This window comes from Parus major, chromosome 5, assembly GCF_001522545.3.
Source record: "Parus major isolate Abel chromosome 5, Parus_major1.1, whole genome shotgun sequence".
Classification (NCBI taxonomy): Eukaryota; Metazoa; Chordata; class Aves; order Passeriformes; family Paridae; genus Parus; species Parus major.
The window spans coordinates 36,499,863-36,519,664 of record NC_031774.1 but is presented as its reverse complement, the minus strand read 5'-3'; the positions used below and the strand labels follow the sequence as shown (position 1 = coordinate 36,519,664).

The 19,802-nt window shown below is 42.1% G+C and overlaps 1 protein-coding gene across 1 annotated transcript in view; it reads left to right on the top strand.

Annotated features, from left to right (window-relative positions):
- EGLN3 (egl-9 family hypoxia inducible factor 3) overlaps positions 1 to 18,906 on the top strand; it is a 28,867-nt gene extending 9,961 nt beyond the window's left edge. Inside the window, exons 2-5 of the mRNA XM_015632024.1 lie at positions 11,198 to 11,317; positions 13,130 to 13,266; positions 13,972 to 14,045; positions 15,121 to 18,906. Coding sequence (XP_015487510.1) covers positions 11,198 to 11,317; positions 13,130 to 13,266; positions 13,972 to 14,045; positions 15,121 to 15,158 — 369 coding nt within the window. The 3' untranslated portion in view covers positions 15,159 to 18,906. The remainder of the gene's footprint in view (positions 1 to 11,197; positions 11,318 to 13,129; positions 13,267 to 13,971; positions 14,046 to 15,120) is intronic.
- The last annotated feature ends 896 nt before the right edge of the window (positions 18,907 to 19,802 follow it).

The following is a 19,802-nucleotide window of genomic DNA, read 5'->3' as shown; positions in this document are numbered from 1 at the left end:
CCAAAGTTTCCACCTAAGTAAATTAACTTGCCGTCTGTCATCTTCTGTGTGGAGCATGTGCATGGTGTCTGTGAAGCAGGCCAACAGGAAGGGTCAGTGCCTGGTTAACTGTTTTACAGACTTCCTCTTCATGAAGGAGCAGTGGGAGGATTTGTGAATGCTGGTCCTCACTGCCAAATTTGGTGTAATTCAGCGTTTCATGGTGGTCAAACACTGCAGTGTCAAAGTTGTGTGTTTTACCAAGATACCTGAGTGCATAACTTGATGTTTATCCAGTGACTTAAAGGCTCAGTGCAATCTCACATTTGCACTGATAATTTCTTGGCAAGAGTGAAAATGTAGTTGATGTAGCTTTTTTGTTTGTTTCTTTACACTTGGATATTTGCAACTGAAACAAATACTTTTTTTTTCTTTGCTGGCACTTGGTTAAAAGCATGTTTTACTACTTACCATCTGTAGAAGCTACTGCTGCTAGTTATAAGCTGTATTAGTATAATGTTTTGGCTGCAGTTAGAAAAGCCACTGGTTGTGCCAGTGGTGACCATGGCTATGGGCAGACACAGTACCTATTTGACCCCCATAGCAAAATGGGCATATGTAACCCTAAAGCTCTGCCCTCTGTGCTTCTCACCACAGAGATGCAGTTGTACCCCATATCTCAGCTGCAGGACCCCCACCAGGTGGTTTCTTACCCCTGCTCTTACCACAGCCTGTCATGTCTATGCAGTCACTATCATCCCCATCCCAGGGAAGAGACAGGGATGAGGGCAGCTTCCTCTGGCTGCCCAACCAGCTGGCATCCTGGGAGAGCAGCCTCTGTCCAACCTCCAGCTTGGCTCAGCCTTGCCTTCCCCTGTGGTGGCTCTGAGTACATACTGCTCTTGTCACACTGGCTGCCAGATGAAAGATTATTGAGAGGAAGAGGAAAAAGGAGGGAAGTGAGCCAGAAAGAACACTTCAGGCTTTCTGCATCCTCAGGAAACATCCTGATCTCACACCAGAGAGACTGCCTCCCTTGCTCAATAGTTGCAGTGTTTCCTGCAAAAAGTACTTTTGATGCCATAGAACATTACTGCTGTGAGACTCAGTCCTGTACTGGGCCTTGAGGATCTCCTAGGGGCTGCTGCTTCAGTGAGCTGTGGTGGTGGCAATGACTGGGTAAGGCTCCTTAGGAGAGTGGAGCAAAGCAGAGCAGGAGGTGTGAGCAGGCTGAAACAGCAGGCATGGCTGTGTCCCTCTGCAGGAGCGCCAGCAGGAGACTCGAAGCCAGTGTCAGTGGCCACAACACAGCTGGCCTTCAGGTTGGTCTCTTCGGTCAGGTGGTGGCAGCATAAATCCGTGGGAGACACTTGACCAGTGGAAAAAGGGAAGTGGGAATTCAGCAGCCCGTGTTCAAATCCGGAATCCAATGTTGTCCATGGCTGGGTTAAGGAGCAGACTTCCTTGCTCAGGAGTTGCGAGCTTTAGTGACTGTGTTTAAGACACGCAGATGTAAGACTGGCAGTCAGTTTGTGGTGTGTGCATGTCTGTGTACGCATGCTTGCTTTGCTCAGAGTTGCCAAGTGTCTGTCTACACATACCTTAGTGGTGCTAGTACCAGCTGTGTACGTGGTGAGAGGAAAGGCACTAAAGCACTAGGAAGATTCATTTGGTTTCCTTTACCAATACATTTTATTGCCGAGCCTTAGAACAGGTGTACAGTTTTATTGTTACAAATTTCCCTTGAATCTGAATATCTTGTTTCCCTTCCTGCACAGAAGGATGGTGTGTCACTGAATACACATCTATCCACTCTAACTGAGAGACTGCACTGTTGTAAAGTGCACTTGTAGACAGCAGTACAGCTTCACGTGCAGGCAGAGCCTTAGAGGGAAAGACTACATGTTAGAACCATTGTAGAAATTGTTTCTGATGGTAATTTGTTATAGACAATTTTAATGGGTTTTATACTTAAAATATTAATTCAAAATCTTATGCAGGATACTGTTACCTAGACAAAAGATGTGTGGGTAGCGAGTCAGATGGCTTCCTTCCAAAATTAGCATAGGAGATAACTGGTCTCATCAATTAGCATTAATTTGGTGTTGGTGCTGTGATAACAAGCACTTAAGAGCGTTGATCTCTCTGTTTATGCAGTGCAGTGATGTCTTAGCAGCCTTAGAAGCTGCCCAGGGCTTCTAGGCTGACAGGGGCCCTTGAGGCATATTTGGGGTACCTGCCAAGTGTGATGGTGCTTCTCTGAACCCTGCATTCCTCTGTGGCAATGAAGGGTGTTTTTCACTGAGCCAAAGAGGGCAAAGGAGAATGTTTCCCTAGTGTGGCACTGCCTCTGGTGTGGTGGGATCAAGCGGGGTCACAAGAGGTGTCCAGGGTGGTGGCCTCAAGGAAGGACTGTTCTTGGCAGCTGGGGCCCCTGTGCCCTTGGCACACCTGCTTCAAGGTGGTGGCTGATCACCTCTGCCTGCCAGGATGTCCGGGGCTGCCCCCGGTGAGCTCTCGGGAAGTGTTTGAGGCGCTGCATACCGAATGTGAGCTGATAAAAGCCCTGTGGGCACTGTTCCTCACTTGCCCGGGGGCCCACAGGCTAAAAATAAATGGGTAATAATAAGAAAAGGATGTTGGCAACTCAGGCAGCTGCAACAGCAGCAAAAGTTCGCCTATGTTGTGGCTGTCTTTCCTGACCTTTATTAGTGCAACCACAAGAGCATCAAAATATGCAGTTCTTTAAATGTTGCAAACAACAAAAAAAAAAGTGGTGTAATCCACTGGGTGACTAGTAGCAGAACTGAAAAGGTCTGATGTGCTGATGAAGAATGAAAGGCTGGAATATTTCAGGCACTGTGAGATTATCTTTCTACCCCACAGATGAGAAATGTTCCTCAGAGGATGTCTGTGCTGCTTACCAGGCTTTTATTCCCTGCTGAGAAACTGAACATACAGGGACAGTCCTTACAGATTTCCTTAATGAGCTTGCACTTATTTATGAATTTGCCTTTCTGCGGGGGTGGTGCTTGTCACGATGTCCCCCAGGGCTCATTACAGGGGATGCTTTTTCCATCTGCATCAATTGCTTGGGATGCTTCCTCATTAGTGCAGCTTGGCCAGGTTTGGTTCTTTGGGGAGAGGAGAGGACTGAAAGAGTTTTCTGAGTGATGAAAGAGAGCTTCAGCAAAAGGCAAAAATAATCCTTAGTGTAATTAGACGGTGTTTTTTTGTTTTTGTCAAGTGTGGGAGATAAGGCTCTGTGCCTGCGCTTGCAGCACGGGAGGGAGGGACAGCCCGTTCGGAGCAGTGCCCTGAGCGCCTGTGTGCTCTCTGCGTGTGTGGCTTTCCCCGGCTCCCTCCGCAGCCTCTCCGCAGCGCTCTCGGAGCGAAGTTTGCATTTGATGGCAGATCGCCTCACGCTCCGCACGTAGCACTGTCGCTGAGCCATCAGCGCGCTGGCCCCGAGCCAGGGCTCCGGGCCGCGGGGCCGGCCGGCCTCTCTCAACTCAACAGCCTTTATTGATACATCGCTGCACTGCGCATGTTTACAGCTGCTAATTGGAGACTTAATCTGAATATCCTTGACTGAACTAATTCACTGGCAATAGCCTTTTAAGTTGCAGGTCCTGCCGTGATGGCACGCCTGCTCCTCGCGGCGCGCCGACCGCTCCTGCGGCGCTGCTGCCGCTGTGTGCGTGCCGGGCACGGCGACCCACTAACACCCACCGAAGAGTACTTTTCACTCCGAGGAGGATGTAAAATAAAAACCTTGCCTGATTTTGCATTCGCAGAAGATGAGCGAAGCACGTGGAGTTCTGAAGAAAAGTGTTAATTGACATGCGCACAGACATACGTAGATTAATTAAGCGTACAAGAAAGGAGGCTAATTCTTTTAATTATTACAACAGGCAGAGATGCTCACGTCCAGATGCAAGGACAGTTGTGATTCTATTCAGATTTGTTTCCTTAACTTTCAGTGTTCTGTTTTCTTCTTGCTCTGCCCAGAGGCTGAATACGGAGAATTTGGGTGTTGGTCTGAAAGCAGTGTTAGTTAACTTGGCTTTTTTAAAAAATGGGAGCAGTGTAGACAGTGTACAATGGTAGATGAATGCCTGGGACTCTTTTGCCCTTGGAAACCTGGAGAAGTTCTTCCATTGTCGGATCCTTTCTGAGTTTCAGAATTGCCCCTCGACTTTAGGATCCTGTGGGATCCCGGGGGTGGGTATCCAGCAATGGGAGCAGCTCAGCAGAGCACACTGCTGTCTCCAAAGGCTGGTCCACAAATGCTCCCTGCTCTCTTGACAGCTGCAGATGGCCACTGCCTACACGAGGCACAGCTTTTCCTGCCTTCCCATTTCACAGTGGCACTGCTCTGGCAGCCAGCTTGAACTTGAAGGGCATCCAGATTTATTTCTAAATGTGTTCTGTAAAGAAAAATAAAAAAAGTACTCACAGGCTGAAACAGTCCTTCATATCAATAGGCTACAAAAACCTAAATTTTGTTGCCAATCATTAGGAAAGCTTCCTAAACCCCATCACAGATTCATTTACCGGGGAGCTCATTTTTGAAGCAGCATCAGTGTGTGATCTGGCTTCTTTACAGACACATTCAATAAGATTTGAAAGCTTACCAGGGGTTCCTTGAGCTGCAACTAGATAACATGCCAGTCATCAACAACTGTGTGGTATGGAGGTAATCCATGAACAGAGCTTTCATGGGTAGTTCTTTGTTTCTAAGTTCTTTTGTTCCTTAGTTCTTAGGAGAAATTTGACAAGGAGGGATAGTTTTCCATCTTACAATAATCAGAATATTATCAGGTAATAGATTTTTGGTTGGTTAGCAAAAATAAACCAGCATCTTAGCATCCTTTTCCTGCAGATGAGAGAATAGTCTTTCCCACAATTTCCACCCTCAGGCTGTTCCTCAAAAATTTCTTAAAGTGCTTTTATATACCTGCAAACAACAAATAAGCTATGGTGCATGCAAAAGACGAAATAAAAAAAAAAAAAGGAGAGATGAGTTTTCAGCTCCTGGAAGATCTGAATCTGATGATCAAGCTTGCTTGTGAGGAGAAGCAGGTACTAGACCACCTGGTAAAAATTCTATCCATGGAAATATGTTTTTTTTATACAGTTACAACTAACAGTTTGATTGAAGACTGATAACCAAGTTACGGTGAGGAAACGAGGGACCAGTTTCTCATGCAATACTGCCACTGAAGCCCATTTCATGTGTTGCTTGACTGAAGTGAGCAGATTTTTACTCCCTCTTGGAACAGGTGATTCCCTTTCCAACAGGCATTAAGCTAATGTCTCTGATTTGTTGGTGTTTCAACATATTTTTTTCCTCTCTGTTCTTTCTGTTTTCTATAGAGTATTAAGTTAGATCAATGTTCCCAGTTCATGCTTCAGTATAGCAGTTGAATATTTTAACTTTCATAAATTCAAACAAACTAATATTTAATAATGTTCATGAATACTTTATACTTAATCATTATAAGGTATGTGTCAGAAAACACTTGGGTGCAATTGGGTGCAATAAGAAATTACTTAAGAAACACCCCATAGCGTTTGTGTGTCAGTCAAGCCTCAACTGAGAATCTCTTGCCTTTGATCATGAAATGTAAGACTACTCATGTTCTTTTAATGTAGAGCATGCTGGGTGCCTTTCCCCTTCTGGATGTAAAGACTGTGCACATCTATGAACTAGAATCAGGTTGAGCACAATATACATTCAAATTAAGACAAGTGAACCCCGGTAGTCCTCATTTCTTAGAGGACTGGTCAAAAGCAATTTTTTGTTTGCTCTCTGGTTCAGAACTGAGAATCACATATTGGGCTGAAGTCTGAGAAGTGTGCAGCCAAATGAAAATATATGTGAAAGCTGCAGTGGCTTACAGCACTGTTAATTCTTATTAATACCTTGGTTTTCTAGACAACCATCATAGTGATATTGAAGATCAGCATTGATTTATGCCTGTATAGAACTTTTCAACTAACTTTATGCGTAACTTCTGAATTTAACTGTTTGATGTCCAAGCTATACACAGAGATGATCTACAGAAAGGATAAAAAGTAGCTGCTGTTCAGCAATATCAATAAAAATGTGATATGGAAAATGGAAAAGCATATTGTAGAGTCTTTAGCTTAAACTGCAAGGGTGGCTGGTGTTGGCAGGATTGAGTTGCACAGGTCAGGATTTTCTCTGCTGGTTGCAAAGATCATACTAATTTTGAGAGAAAAATACAGGATTAGTAAGGGGTTACAATATCATCTATACAGCCTGCACTGGAGGTGCACTGAGGGCCTGGTTTAGTGGTAGTGGGCACAGAGAGCTGCTACTTCTGACCTAGTGTCACCACTGCTTCCTGTTAAGCACTGTTCATTTCCACCTACAGACATCTCTCTGAGATATTTTCTGAAATGTTCTAAGTATCAGGCTGCTTTAGTATTGTTTATTTTGTAAATCATGTCTCACAGCATGGTCCTGGCCATCAGTTAAGATAATTTGTTTTTCTGCTTGCTAGAAGCACTGTGAGGCAGGGAAAAATCCTCTCAATGGACAGTTGTTTTTTATCTGCCTTCAGACTTTGCTAGTGTCTTGCAGTTTGACTTGCAGATTTCTCTGCCTGACTTGAGTGTCATACTTAGACTCAATGATAGATAACTTTTTTTCTTGCAAACTTCTGTGCAATGTGGAATTTACTGGTGATTCCTGGGTCCTTTCTAAAGCTGAGAGTTGCTACTTGTTTAATTTGTGGTTGATTTGCACCCTCTTGGGAATGCTAACATCTCTGAAAATAACAGGGCAGACGATTTAGTCTTGATGATTTGCTTTTCTTTTTCCAACTTTTGTAGGGTTTAATTTATGACTGTTGACTACCAGAGCATTGGTCTTCATATGGTGGTGTGTATGTGTGACTCCAAAGGCATGCATGTGGATATCAGTTTTTAACTATTTAGCTGTTGTGTAAGACAAACTCTTCTTTTTTTACCTTAGGAAAGGGGAGCGTTGCAGAAATTTTCTGAGTGCTTACACTGGGAAGTTAAGCCAATCAACAGCTGTTGTAATAGATTGTATTGAAAAAGTTAGGTACACTCCTGCTCATTACTCCCTGCTACAATTAGTTTGATTAGTTTAGGTTTGGAGTTGGTTAATGAAGAGAGGAGTTGCTTCCAAAAATGGAATGTGCTCTTCTGTACACAATAGCCAAAAGTGTAGGAAACATTTTTTACTAACACTCCACGTGGACACCTGGTAAATGGTTTGATTATTGTTATTGAGCCTCTGGCTTTTGTAGCTAGACCATGCACTAAACTGGCAAATACCAGTGTTCACAAATTACCTAAATTAAGTCTGGGTCACGCATCTCATCTCCTGTTTCTTGTTTGCTTTAAATGAATCCAAAAGTACTGCTAACAGCTGGAATCCCTGCTGAGGCCAGCTTGATCTGCTCTGGAGCTGCTCCAGCCATTGCTCTGATAAAACTTGATATCGTTTCTACAGTCTCTAGGAGGACCAGAATGATTTCCCTTCATTGTTCAAGGTTTCATTCAAATATTCACTGTGCCAGGAAAAAGGATATTTCACTTCTGCTTTTCTTCTTTCGCTACTGCTACTGGAAAACCTTTTTCTCTTTGCTTATTTGAAGGTTAAGCTATAGTGTGGCTCCTGCTTTAGGATTCTGTGGGAATTGTTCCACTTAATCTCCAGGGACAGAGTGTTGCAGTTGCAAAAGGTGCACACTGTAAATAAATAAATTATGCATCAATGTTGGAGACAAAGCACATGTTCTGCTAAGAGAACATATTATGTGGGGGAAGCCAGGGAAAACTTTGGCCTTTTGCCTAGATTTCCATAGTAAATAAAGCACCTAAATTCCTTTTAGGATCTGCTTTTCAGTCTGCTGTTCAGTAGCTTTTTGTCTGTGGCATTAAAAATAGTAGTAATATTGGACTGATTTTTAGGCAGTTCAGTAATCTTGGAGTAATGCCTACTCTTCAAAGAGAGACTTAAGGCCACCACAGTTTTGTATTGTACATTGACTTAAAAACAAGGTATTATCAGTCCCCAGAGTTGTATTCCCATCACACATCATCCCTCTGGTGTGATGAGCAGGGATCTGCCGAGCTGGGGCTTACTGGTGGTGCAGGTGCCCGTGCCCTTGGCCTCCTCCCTGCCCGACTGTCAGAGTCTCTGCTCCTCTCCTTTGTACTCTTAGTTCTCAGGATGTGTTGGATTTGCAGGGCAAGGTTCTGGTAGCTGAGAGGCTACCAGGGTTGTTTTTGTGAGAAGCTGCCAGAAGCTTCCCCCATGTCCAGCAGAGCCAATGCCAGCTGGGTACAAGACGGACCCACCACTGCCCAAGTAGAGAACTTGGGAGTGAAGCTGAGTCTGGGCAGAAGGGAGGGTTAGGGCGAAGATGTCTTAAGGTTTGGTTTTATTTCTTGCTATCCTACTCTGATTTGATTTGCAGTAAATTAAGTTAGTTTCCCCAGGTCTAGTCTGTTGTGCCTGTGACAGTAACTGGCGAGTGATCTCTCCTTATCCTTATCAACCCATGAGCCTTTTGTTATGTTTTCTTTCCTTGCTCAGTTGAGAAGGGGAGTGATGGAGCAGCTTCAGGGGCATGAGGGTCATGTTTCCCAGTGTATTAAGATCCCATTTTGCAAAAGGTTACTATTTTAATTGTTAGACCTAATGCAGCTCACTGTGCATGGGGTAGGTGGAGGTCTGTATGAGGTGCTGTGCTAGTAACTGGGATGGAGGAATGCACAAGGTGGGTTATCCTCCCCTGTGAGGGTACAGCTCCCTCAGACCATTTTTACATTGCAGATACAGCTGATTTGTGGTTTCCATCAGACTTGAGCCCTTAACAAACTTGTTTCAAGAACTATGCTGTAGGCTGGCCCTTACTGCTATTATCAGGCTGAAATGTTGTGCAACTCTGGAGCCATTTGTAGCGGCAGAGTGACAGCAGAGCAGACAGGATCTACAGCAAGGCATCTACCTTAACTGCCAGGTGTGATGGAAGAGGGCTTATTACTTGGAATTAAAAGTACTTGCTTTTGTTTGGTATGATGTCCTGACCCTGCAGGCCGCTAGTCTCTAGGCGTCTGTGGCCTGAGGTGTGGAGAGTGGGTCCTGGTGACTTAGTGCTGCCTGCAGGTACTGTTCTGCTGCTTGTTGTGGGGAGGAAGGTTAATCCACACCTGGCTGACTCCTGTGGATAGATTTTTATCTTGGTAGCAGGGAGTTCAAGGGACCCACCGCGCTGGCTGGCAGTAGCTTCTGTGCTGGTGTTGGCACAGTAAAATTTCCTTGTGATTAAACCAGCATGTGCTATGCTGTAGTGGTCATGTGCCATGAGACCAGCATACCTTTTGCATGTGCTTGGAAGAAGAAAACAAGAGTTCTAGGGTTCCTAGATAAAAATTTCAATTGCTCTTAGTAAAGCCAAAACTGTCAATCTCCAGCTATCAATTACATTATCAGCTGTGCATATGAGATCATTGGAGCAGGTCATGCAAATGGTGTACAATCATATCCTCATTCTGTGGGACAGCATGTAAAATACTGTCATATCTGAAGTTAGGGTTAGGGTTTTATGGTCTGAATGGAAAAGTAGATGGGTAAAAATCTGATTGGATGGTTGGACTTGGAGGGTCATGGTCAATCAGATGTATTATATCTGGGTGCTGCTACCAAATGGGGCACCACCGGGATCCGTCAAGGGACCTGTTGCGTTAAGCACCTTTATTTATCAGTAACGTGAAACAGGTGGCAGAGTGTACTCTTCAACTGTGCAGAAGACACCAGACTGAGGGGGACCATTTGATGCCATTGAAGGCAAGGCTGCCACTATGCCACTAAAAGGAAACCAGATAGACCGGGGAAACAGGCCAAGAGGAACCTTATGAAATTTAACATGGGCAAATCTGACTCCTGCCCCTGGGAAGGAAGGGCCCATTGCAGAAGAACAAGGTAGGGACTGCCAGCAGCTCTGCTCCTCAGGGGAACCTGGGAACCCTAAGGTCATCCTGGTGGACAGTGAGCTGAATTTGAGCCTATAGTGTGCTTCCTGCACAACTTCTTTATGGGAGCAAAGCACACAGATTGAGGAGTGATAATTGCTCTCTCCTCATCTCTGTGGAAACCACACCTGAACACTATCTGCAGTTTTTCAACTGAATTTAGTCCATCACTTCCCATCACTCTTGTTTCTAATACTGGCAAGCAATCTGGAGATGTCAGGGGAGTGAGAATAAGACTTCTATGGCAACAGCTTTAGGGGTGATTGGTATCACTGCCAAGTAGCCCCAATAGTGAAGAGTAACTGAGACAAAGATCTAGTACCCTACCAGCAGTCTCACCTGCTCTTCCCTGCATCCTGCTTAGATTGCTAATCAAGTCAACTAAGTTTAATATGTTTTTGCTGTAAAAAACCTTTTAAGACCTTTTAAGATTGTCATGTGGTTTGGAGTAATGCATGTTAGGCTTATCTCATCATTCAAGGTGAAATTTAAACCATGAATTAAGCGATTGTATCAGCAAGTCTGAAGATGATCAAAGAGAGAAGTATGCTCTGAAAGCTGTTTGGTTAGTTCTGTGGTTCAGTCTGTGAAAGCAAACATACACTGCCCTGTGCAAACACAGTGCAAAGGAGTTGCAGCTTTTTGCAGACTTTGCTCTATGGACTTTTACCAACACCTCCTGGGGACCCTCACTCTGAGTTGGACATAGAGGTGTATATGACAATGACTGGATGATATGAATAGAGGAGGATGGTGGTAGTAAAGCATGACATCCTGGGATTGCTTTCTACTTTCATTATGACTGGAAAATCAGTTTTGCGATGACTGCTTATCTGTAGGAACCCAATCAAATTTCAGCTGAAACTGCCTCAAAGTCACGTAGGTTGTAACAAGCTTGTACAATGCATACTAGTGCCCTAGTTTAATTTCCCCCCCCCCCCATTTATTTTAGTGAATTATGAAGAGTATTTATTTTCCAGTTTTGAATTTCACAGTGGCTGAGCAGTCCTGTGAAAGACATTTGTGCAGAGATACCTTCAGGTGATGTCTGCTCTAGGTTTTGGATTGATCATTTGAAAAGTACTGAGCGAAACTGGTGGTGGGAGGATGCTTAGCAAATTAAAACTGAAGGTAGGCATCTTGCAGAATTAATTATTTTACAACCTGTATCTTTCAGGCTATGGTTGCTTGCTATCCTGGAAATGGAACTGGGTATGTTCGTCATGTGGACAATCCAAATGGTGATGGGCGCTGCATCACCTGTATTTATTACCTGAATAAGAACTGGGACTCCAAGGTGAGTAAGCCAAGGGGTTGAGGCAGAACAGGAAGGAAAAACTACTTTGGAAGCAGAGCTTTGGAGCTGTCTGTTGTTTCTGTGAACTCTGATGAGTTTCTGAACTGCTGGTCCATTCTTCATCTCTTTTTTTTTTTTTTTTCTTTTTTTTTTTTCCCCTCTGGGTGTTTTTTGCAATGCTTTGGAAGTAAGAATCTGAACTGTTTCCTTATCGTCCTCTCTCCCATTCTACACACATACTGTTTTGTTGCTATAGAATAAAGCTATAAGCACTGGGCTGTATGCTCTTAACACTTTTGTAGGGGAAACAGCAGAAAAAGAAAATAAATTCACTACAGAATAAGTGGATTCTGGAAGAAGAGTAAAATGACAGCCCAAATCTGTGACTTTATCATTCTTGATACTTCAGGCTAACCTGCAGAAGATATTCAGGCAGTTGACTTTTCTTATTTGTGAGGCAGCGGGACTTGGGAAGAGGTACAAACACGTGATTTGATTCCACCAGTGGGTCTCTTGACAGGATGGAACTCTTGTTTCTGCCTATATTACTATAAGGCAGTTAAGTCAGCCTTGAATGTGCCATACCTTTAAATTAGAAACAAAAGAAGGGTTTGTAAAATTGCAGGATGTCTCTTTGCAAGTCTGTTGTTGTAATACAGCACAAACTGTTCATGGGGTTTATTGACTGAAAATTGTCCCATGTTTTCAGTTCTCTAACCTCTTTTTAGGCCAATATGCTCTTTAAGCACATGTAAATACTGTGAATCCCTGTGAGTTCAGATACAGGGGCAATGCCATTGAAAAATGCAGTGTTGCAGAAAAGCACATCCTGTTACAGAGAGTATGACAGTAAAACATCTCAAAGTAATAAAATGGAGGAAATGTGGGAGGAAATGCAAATATCCAGCTTATTTTGTGTATTGCACCCTTATCCAAATAGTGAGGAGGTGCCCAAGTGAGCACTAAGAAAAGCTAACTGAAATGCAGGGCACTGATGGAGTTTATTATGTAGAAGTGACAGTAATTTTATATAAATGTATAAAATATGAGAGTATAATTATATTGGGCTTTGAAAACCACGTCAGGTTAGTGCTGCACTGACAGCATCTTCCCTGCTCTCTGTGATGCAGCATTGAAGTCTCCAAAGAGCCCTCTAACAGCAGCAGCAGGAGGCAGGGTTCATCTTCATCTTTTGAAGTTTCTGGAGTGTGTGCAGATCACCAGACCTTTTTCCTGAAAATCATGGCACATGGAAAGACAGGAATTATATGGTAGAGAAACCACAGGGAAACCATTTCCAGTAGGGAAATGATGGCTGGGATCTATAATACATTCGAGAAGTTTTACAGATCTTAACAATAGAACAGACTTCATTCTTCTCAAGGTGTAAGAGTTAATTCCTAAATGATCAGGAATGGGTTCTGAAATACCATTAGCAGTATCTAACAATTGTTGGGGAGAGACCCTGATCTCAGACTGGTCAGGTAGAGCAGCTCTGTGTTATTCACTGGTTATAGAAATGTGACTGGAATCTCAGAAGTTTCTCAGTGTTTGCTGCAGAGTTGGTGTTACCTTGGTTCGTTTGCTTCAGACAGAAGCTTACACTGAAACATTACAAACAAAACTGTTTGGTAAAATCAAAGTGGCCAAGAGACACAGTAAGGTTTTCCAGTATTGTCACGTAGTTGTCACGTTGATCATTAGATGTTTATTCCCCATTTGTTGAGTGTGGAGGAGGAAGAAATAAGTCATTTTTCATGTGAGTGTGTGGCTGTCTATATGTGCAAAAAACAATCTTTCCTTTTCTTTCAGCTGCATGGTGGAATTCTTCGAATATTCCCAGAAGGAAAGTCCTATGTAGCAGATGTTGAGCCGATTTTTGACCGATTACTTTTTTTTTGGTCAGATCGAAGGAACCCACATGAAGTCCAGCCTTCTTATGCAACCAGGTAAATATTTAATATTTAATATAAGCATATTAATATTGGTTTTGGCTAGGAAAAAGCCCAAAGAATCTCTTCTACAATTATTTTTATCCAAAATTATAGCCATCACCTTTAAATACGTGTGCATAAAAAATAGAGAGATATGTTGAGTGAATTTCCTGGTTTTGAGTAATTGGGAATTCTCTCATTAAGTAAGGAGGAACAAGCTCGAATGGTACATATCCTCGTGTGTTGGAAAAAATGCCCTTAACCATTGACAGGAGAAATCTTCCAAGCTGGGCACAGCTATTTAGCTGGGAGGTGCTGGGTTGTTCTTTTGCCCTTGTAGCACTGTAGGGATTGTTGGGGCTACCATCTGTCAGTAGGCTGTGAGAAGCTGGTGTGATGCAGGGCAGTCCCCAAGCTGCCTACAGGCATCTCTGAACAGAAAAACATGCAAAGGTCTGGAAGCTACTTTTGCCCTCTGTTACCAGGGGCTGTGCTCTCTTTTGTGCCTCCAGCAGAAATTCTCACCTACATTTCTATCTGACTTGTTAAAATACACACTAAAATGCTGTCTGTGTTTGCATATAAAGATGTGTCATTTTCATTCTACTTCTCTAGTCTAGTAATCCAGTTTTGTTTTTGCTTTTTCCATGAGCATAAAACTCCAGTGCTCTGTTTTAATATCAAAAGTGGAAAGAAATGCAAGGTTTCTTTCTTTTATAGGTATGCCATGACTGTGTGGTATTTTGATGCCGAAGAAAGAGCAGAAGCCAAAAAGAAGTTCAGGAACTTAACTGGTATGATTTTTTTATACATGTTCACCAGAGAGAATTTAATGCATTTTAATATTACCAAAGTCAGAGACAGGTTCTGTAGCTACAAGCATAGGTAATGTATTTTTAAAAAGCTTTTTCACCTCTAATTTCTAGTCAGTTATGTGGAGAAGTTGTGACAGAAGATTCAGGCCTGGCCCTATAATCTCTGATGAACAAAATGGGGAGAATGGGAGAGACAGTTTCTGATTTGAGTCCCAAATGACTGAGATTTTTTTTTCCCTACCCCGTGTGGCTACTCCAGTCACAGGGAGTCAGCTCTTTTGTTACTTGGGAGGTATATTTTTGCTCCTCCAAACCCTGTTTAGTATCCTGTTTAGACTTTCACAGGAAGTTTAATAATTGTGTTCTCTAAATTTTCTGAATAGGGTCTGTCTTCTGTATTAGTAAAGGGCAGAAGCCCACAAAGAGGTGACACAGCTTTCTAATGGCAGCCACACTGCCTGTTGCTGTAGTAATGGCATATGAGTCATGGACTGAGTTATCCAGATGTGTTCCAACACCCTACCTGGGACCATGAGCTAAGATTTGCTGTTCAGACCAGTTTAAGATCTGGTATTCAGGGGCTACCTCCTCAAAATACAGTGTGGAGAGCATTTGTCTTTTTAAGAATGTGTGCAGCTGGGCAAAGTTGTAGTCAAATGACTTTCAGAACAGACTGTTGTCATCTCTGTAGCTTATATGCAAAGCAAATGCTGGTTTCACCCTTAAAGAGGATCATGAAAAAGGGGCCACGAGGAGGCAGGGGAAAGTATCACTGATCTAGGGTCACAGAGTTTGTTGGGCTGCTTAAGTACTGCATGAATTGTCTTCAATTTGAACATGACAAATGTACAAGATCTCTGTGTGACTGTCCTTGTTAACATGCTGTGGTATCATGTAGCAGTTCAGTCCACATAGTGGATTCATACCATGATTCTGAAATGGAAAGTGTTGTCCAGTGACAATAAACCAACTTTTTTCTGTTTCTAGTTTTCAGTTGAATATAGTCAGAACCCCCTGATTTAACTCCCTGCTTTTTTTTTTCTTTTTGATGTAGATGCAAGGAAGAGAGAAGCACCTCTTAATGAAGACTAATCAACTGTTCATGAACTCTTTGTGAGAAATAAGATCCCAAAGATGACTTCCATTTCCAGCAAATAAGGGCAAAACATTTTTATGCACAAGAATGCACTGGTCGTGTCTAGCATGTGCATCTGACGCTGATGGTACTCAAGGCAGCCTCCTGTCATGCTGCATCTGGTAGAAGAAAGACTTGTTTGCTCTTTGCCTTTTGCTGGAAAACATAACCAGGGTTAAAAAAAAAAAAAAAAAGAGTATGTGATACTCAAGCCTAGTGGTAGTGGCTCAGCCAATTGGCTTTTGATCACTCTTGTAACTAAGATAATGGTCATTGGAACTAGTGATAAAAAACTGAGTCTTATTTGCACTTTATGGGGAAAAAAAGTTCTAGTTCAATGGGAAGAAGCCTTGCAAGTTTAAAATCAGTTGGCAGACTGCTAATGGGCACAGAGAGATATAGGACATGGGAAATAAATCAGGTATCTGTAGAGTGTCATTTTATGGTCTGTCCCAAATGGACCTGTTGATGTATTGTTCATCATTTTTCTGCACAGAACATTGCTTCAGCTCTTCAGTAACATGACTTCCCAGATGTTTGTCTACACAGTCATCACATTTTCTGGATTTTGTCTGCTCTTCAAGAGGCACGTTCTAGCTGTGCAGCTGTACTGTCCTTTGTGTCCCAGTACTGAGGAGAAAATAATTATGTATCTGTTCACAATTTCATAAAACCCTTTTTTTTTCTGTTTTGAGCAGGATGAGTTGTATCTTTTCTATTTTCACAGTTTGGTAAAGCAGCTGTTTTCTCCCAAAAGTCTGGTAAACTTGGAAGGCTTATGGCACACAATGCATTGGCCCTTAAGGCCAGTGATTTGTAGAGAAGTGTTTGCTTTGCAACTTCTCCATCTGCTATGTTCTGTGTGAAATAGATATGAATCTGAAAGGAAAAGATATGTCTGGCAGTCTGACAAATATATGATAAATAATGGGTAACTTAGACTTGATTTTTATGCTGCATATTCTTAGTGAACACACTTGTTTAATTTTGCATGCATATGTAATTTGAATGAAACTGCAATTCTGTTTCAATTGATCTGTGATGCCAGGTAACTATTACTGCTGTGCCTAAGCTCTGAGATCAGAGTTTTTCAATGGCAAAGCACACATTTTATTTCTCCATTATTTTCTTTAAACTTATTAGACTCAATGAGTAACTGGTGACCTGTTTCCAATCTGTCTAAACTTCTACAACCAGCACTTACTATGCAGTTCAGAATAGCTCTTAATGAAGCTGGGAACTGGCAGTGGATGTATTTATCACTCACACTAATTGTTCTCAACCTAATACACTCACTTGCATTCATTTTTATCTGTCTGTGTGTATGTCAGACCCTATTAAATGTTCCAAATAGATGCCCCCTTCAGTGTCCCATATTTTCCTGTTCCACCTGCCCGTGGTGGTGAAGGTGGTCTGTCCGAACCGCCGGTCCCTGCAGCGCTTCCCCATGCTCTGCTGGGTTGTTGTGCTGTGATGGGGCTGCACTTGAGCCAGGGAATGGAAAAGTAGTGTGCTATGGCAACTGTTAAACGTCAGTGATAGAAAGGTAGCAGCTGCATAGGACAGAAAGGAAATAATTTTCATGACATAAAAAATGATAATCAAAAATGGAGTGTTTTTTTAAGCAGAAAGAAAAGCTGAGCATCCTTCAGCCTGCCCATGAATGCTGGATGTAAATACAGCAGTGCTAAGAAACCCTTTATTCTCTCTATTTTCTCCCAGAGATCCAGCTCTGGTCTTACAGGCCTAACCACTGTGCACCTTAAGAGAGGAATATGAGGGAACATATGTGATAAATATTCTTACAACTCAAGACTAGAAAAAGACAAAGAACATGATAAATGTCCTTTAATGCTAGGAAAAAACATTCTTCTACTACAGTTGCTTCTAAGTAACACACCAGAGACTCGACAGAAACTTAGTGATTACTTGAAATTCTCATTCTGAAATATTCATGTGGGAGGCAAAAGAGCTTGGGCTCTTGAGAGTGAGAGGGTAACCCTTTGAAATGTGAGAAGTGTTGGAAAAGACAGCACAGCATTACTATTTAGAGAAGGTGATGGAGTACAACCTGTTGTATTACTAGGCAAAGTTGATAATGGCACATAAATTTGAAACTCCAACATGATTTTAAAAGGAGGAAAACCAGATAAAACAGAGGAAATACTGCTTTGCCTCTAGAAACTGTAACCTTAAAAATAAACTAGAAAGCGTTGTTAGTACACATCTTACTGGAGCCTGGAACAGTAGAAAAACAATGTGGTGGAAGGGAAAAAGTATGAAGGGAAAAAAGAGTGTAAGGGCTGAAAAAGGAAGGTACTTCAGTTATCACTGTTGCTACCACCAGGTTTCTGCAGCGGTCAGCAACAGGTGTGGTGCATGGAGCAGAATAGTTGCATTTATCGTAAAAAAAGTACATATTTTCATTTTTAGCCAATATCTTCCTCATCTATATTACATGTATAAAAGACAGAGCAATTATTCTGTGGCAGAGAATGTTGCCTTTATTAACACTCGTAATCAAGTACAAAAAAAGTTGAGGGCTTGAGAGCTTGGAACTAATTCCTCAGTCCTCTGTTTCAGATTTCTACTTTGTTTCCAGTGTGATGATCTCCTTGAAGAAGCTGTAGTTTAACTGGGGATGGGGTGTAGGGGGGTGTTGGTCATGTAGGAATATACAGGTGTGATGTTTCCTACATAGATTTCTCTTGCCTGTCTCTAGAATTGTTGCAAACTGCTCTGTAAGAGTGAAATTATCTGTCTGTGAGGGAAGCAGGCTGCTACAGTGGGGAGGGTATTTCAAAGAGGCTTTTTCCTTGTGTTTTCTCTTCATAATAAGCTGTTTAAATCAAATGGCTAAGCAGCACTTGTCAGCCAGTTGTGAAAAGGAATGTTTTATCTAAGGCATTTAACTTTAAATCCTTCAAAAATTTGGGTGTTTTTTTGTTTTTTTTTTTTTTTTTTTTTTTTTTTTAAATCTTTAGGTAATGTGCCTTCATTGTTCATATCTGTGAAGATGTTTCATGCTGCATGTGCATGTCATGTCATGCAAGGTTTTGGTGGCTCTTTAAAAAACATGGTTGCCTTTTCAATTGCATGGGAAAATGTGCAGAGCCACAAAGCTGCAGTTTTCAACTGGAGGTTTTTGCTGTACAGGGAGGAAAAAAGGCCAGGAATCAGTGCTGAAAATTAAGAGACTGTTTTTATTCTTAAACCTGTGACCACTGGCCTTTTGAGCAAAGTAGCCTCTAATAAATCTTTTTTTCTAGATTACTTCTGGTTCTATGAAGAATGACTTTTACAAAATAGTGTCTAAAAAGCTCCGCTCTTTTTTTCCCTTCTATTTTTAAACAGTTTTAGTCCTTTGTGTTTTTTAAAATGTTGGAATATATTATATGTATTTCTTGTTGTTGCAAAATAGCTGGCTCTAACACCACTTGCATCTAGAAGAAAATGTGTCTATTTGCAGGCAAATGACTAGTTCTACTTTGACTGTGATGTACTCCCAGCAGATATCTGAGAGTGAGTTATCTTTACATCTTCTCTTGTCAGGTTGTATGCTGGTCAACAATGCTGGCACTTTGCATTGGATTCATGTAGAAACCCTTAGTAGTATTTTACCACACATCACATTTTGTGTTCCTGTTACTATTAAAAAAAAAAATGTTGCAGGAGTCAATAAACACTGGGTCATGTTAAACACTGTCCTGTGCAAATCTCTTCAGTTTTGTGCCTTACTGTGGCCAGGGGTGCAAGGGGTGGGTGCAGTGCCACACAGCTGCATGCAGGGTGACACTGGAATCTGTATCCACAACTGTCTTCTGCTGTTGGAGAGACCTTTTTTTGTTGCCCTCAGCTTGGCACATTTCCTTGGTCACTTCCTGCTATTTTGAAGTTATTTACCTTGCTAGTGACCCTCTTCTTGAAATGCCTATTTGTTTTCATGCTCCTGTTGAACCAGATAACATTCTCACGATTCAATTGTTGTCTGATAAGTTTTATTTTTAACAGTGTTCACATCCTCCCCCTGCTACTTTTCCAGTCTGAATCCCACAGTTTTCTCCTGTGGCTTGTGGGAGACTTCTCCTCACTCCCACTAACAGTGCAGTTGAATGAAAGCCAGGGCATTTTCACTCATTTGGTAGAGCTGTGAACTTTCTGATTCCTTTGCAATCTTATGAATGGTGAAAATTTCCCTTTTCCAATTTAAAACATGGTTTCTGTCATGGAGGGCTTGGATTTGACTTGTGGGGGTTTTTTTGCTAGAGAGAGAAGAGATGTCTAAATAATTTGCCATTTATTTAAGCATTTTTTTAGACTGAGGAGTTCTTAGAACATAGGGAGAAGACCTATGGAAAGCAGAGGGGTTTCTCTTCTGAGCTTGCTCCTCAAAGAGTAAAGGTTTTTAGGGACAGCTTGAGAAGAAGCTGGCCATTGGCCATCCAGCTGCCAAGGACTTTGAACTCTGACTAAACTTTCTCTAAGCAAATATGTTTGCAGTAATTGTTATCTTACAGCTATTTAGGGGTTTTCTTCCTCCCCCACCTACCCAAAGGGATATGGCTAAATATATTTGCACTGACAATTCTCATGACTCTTGA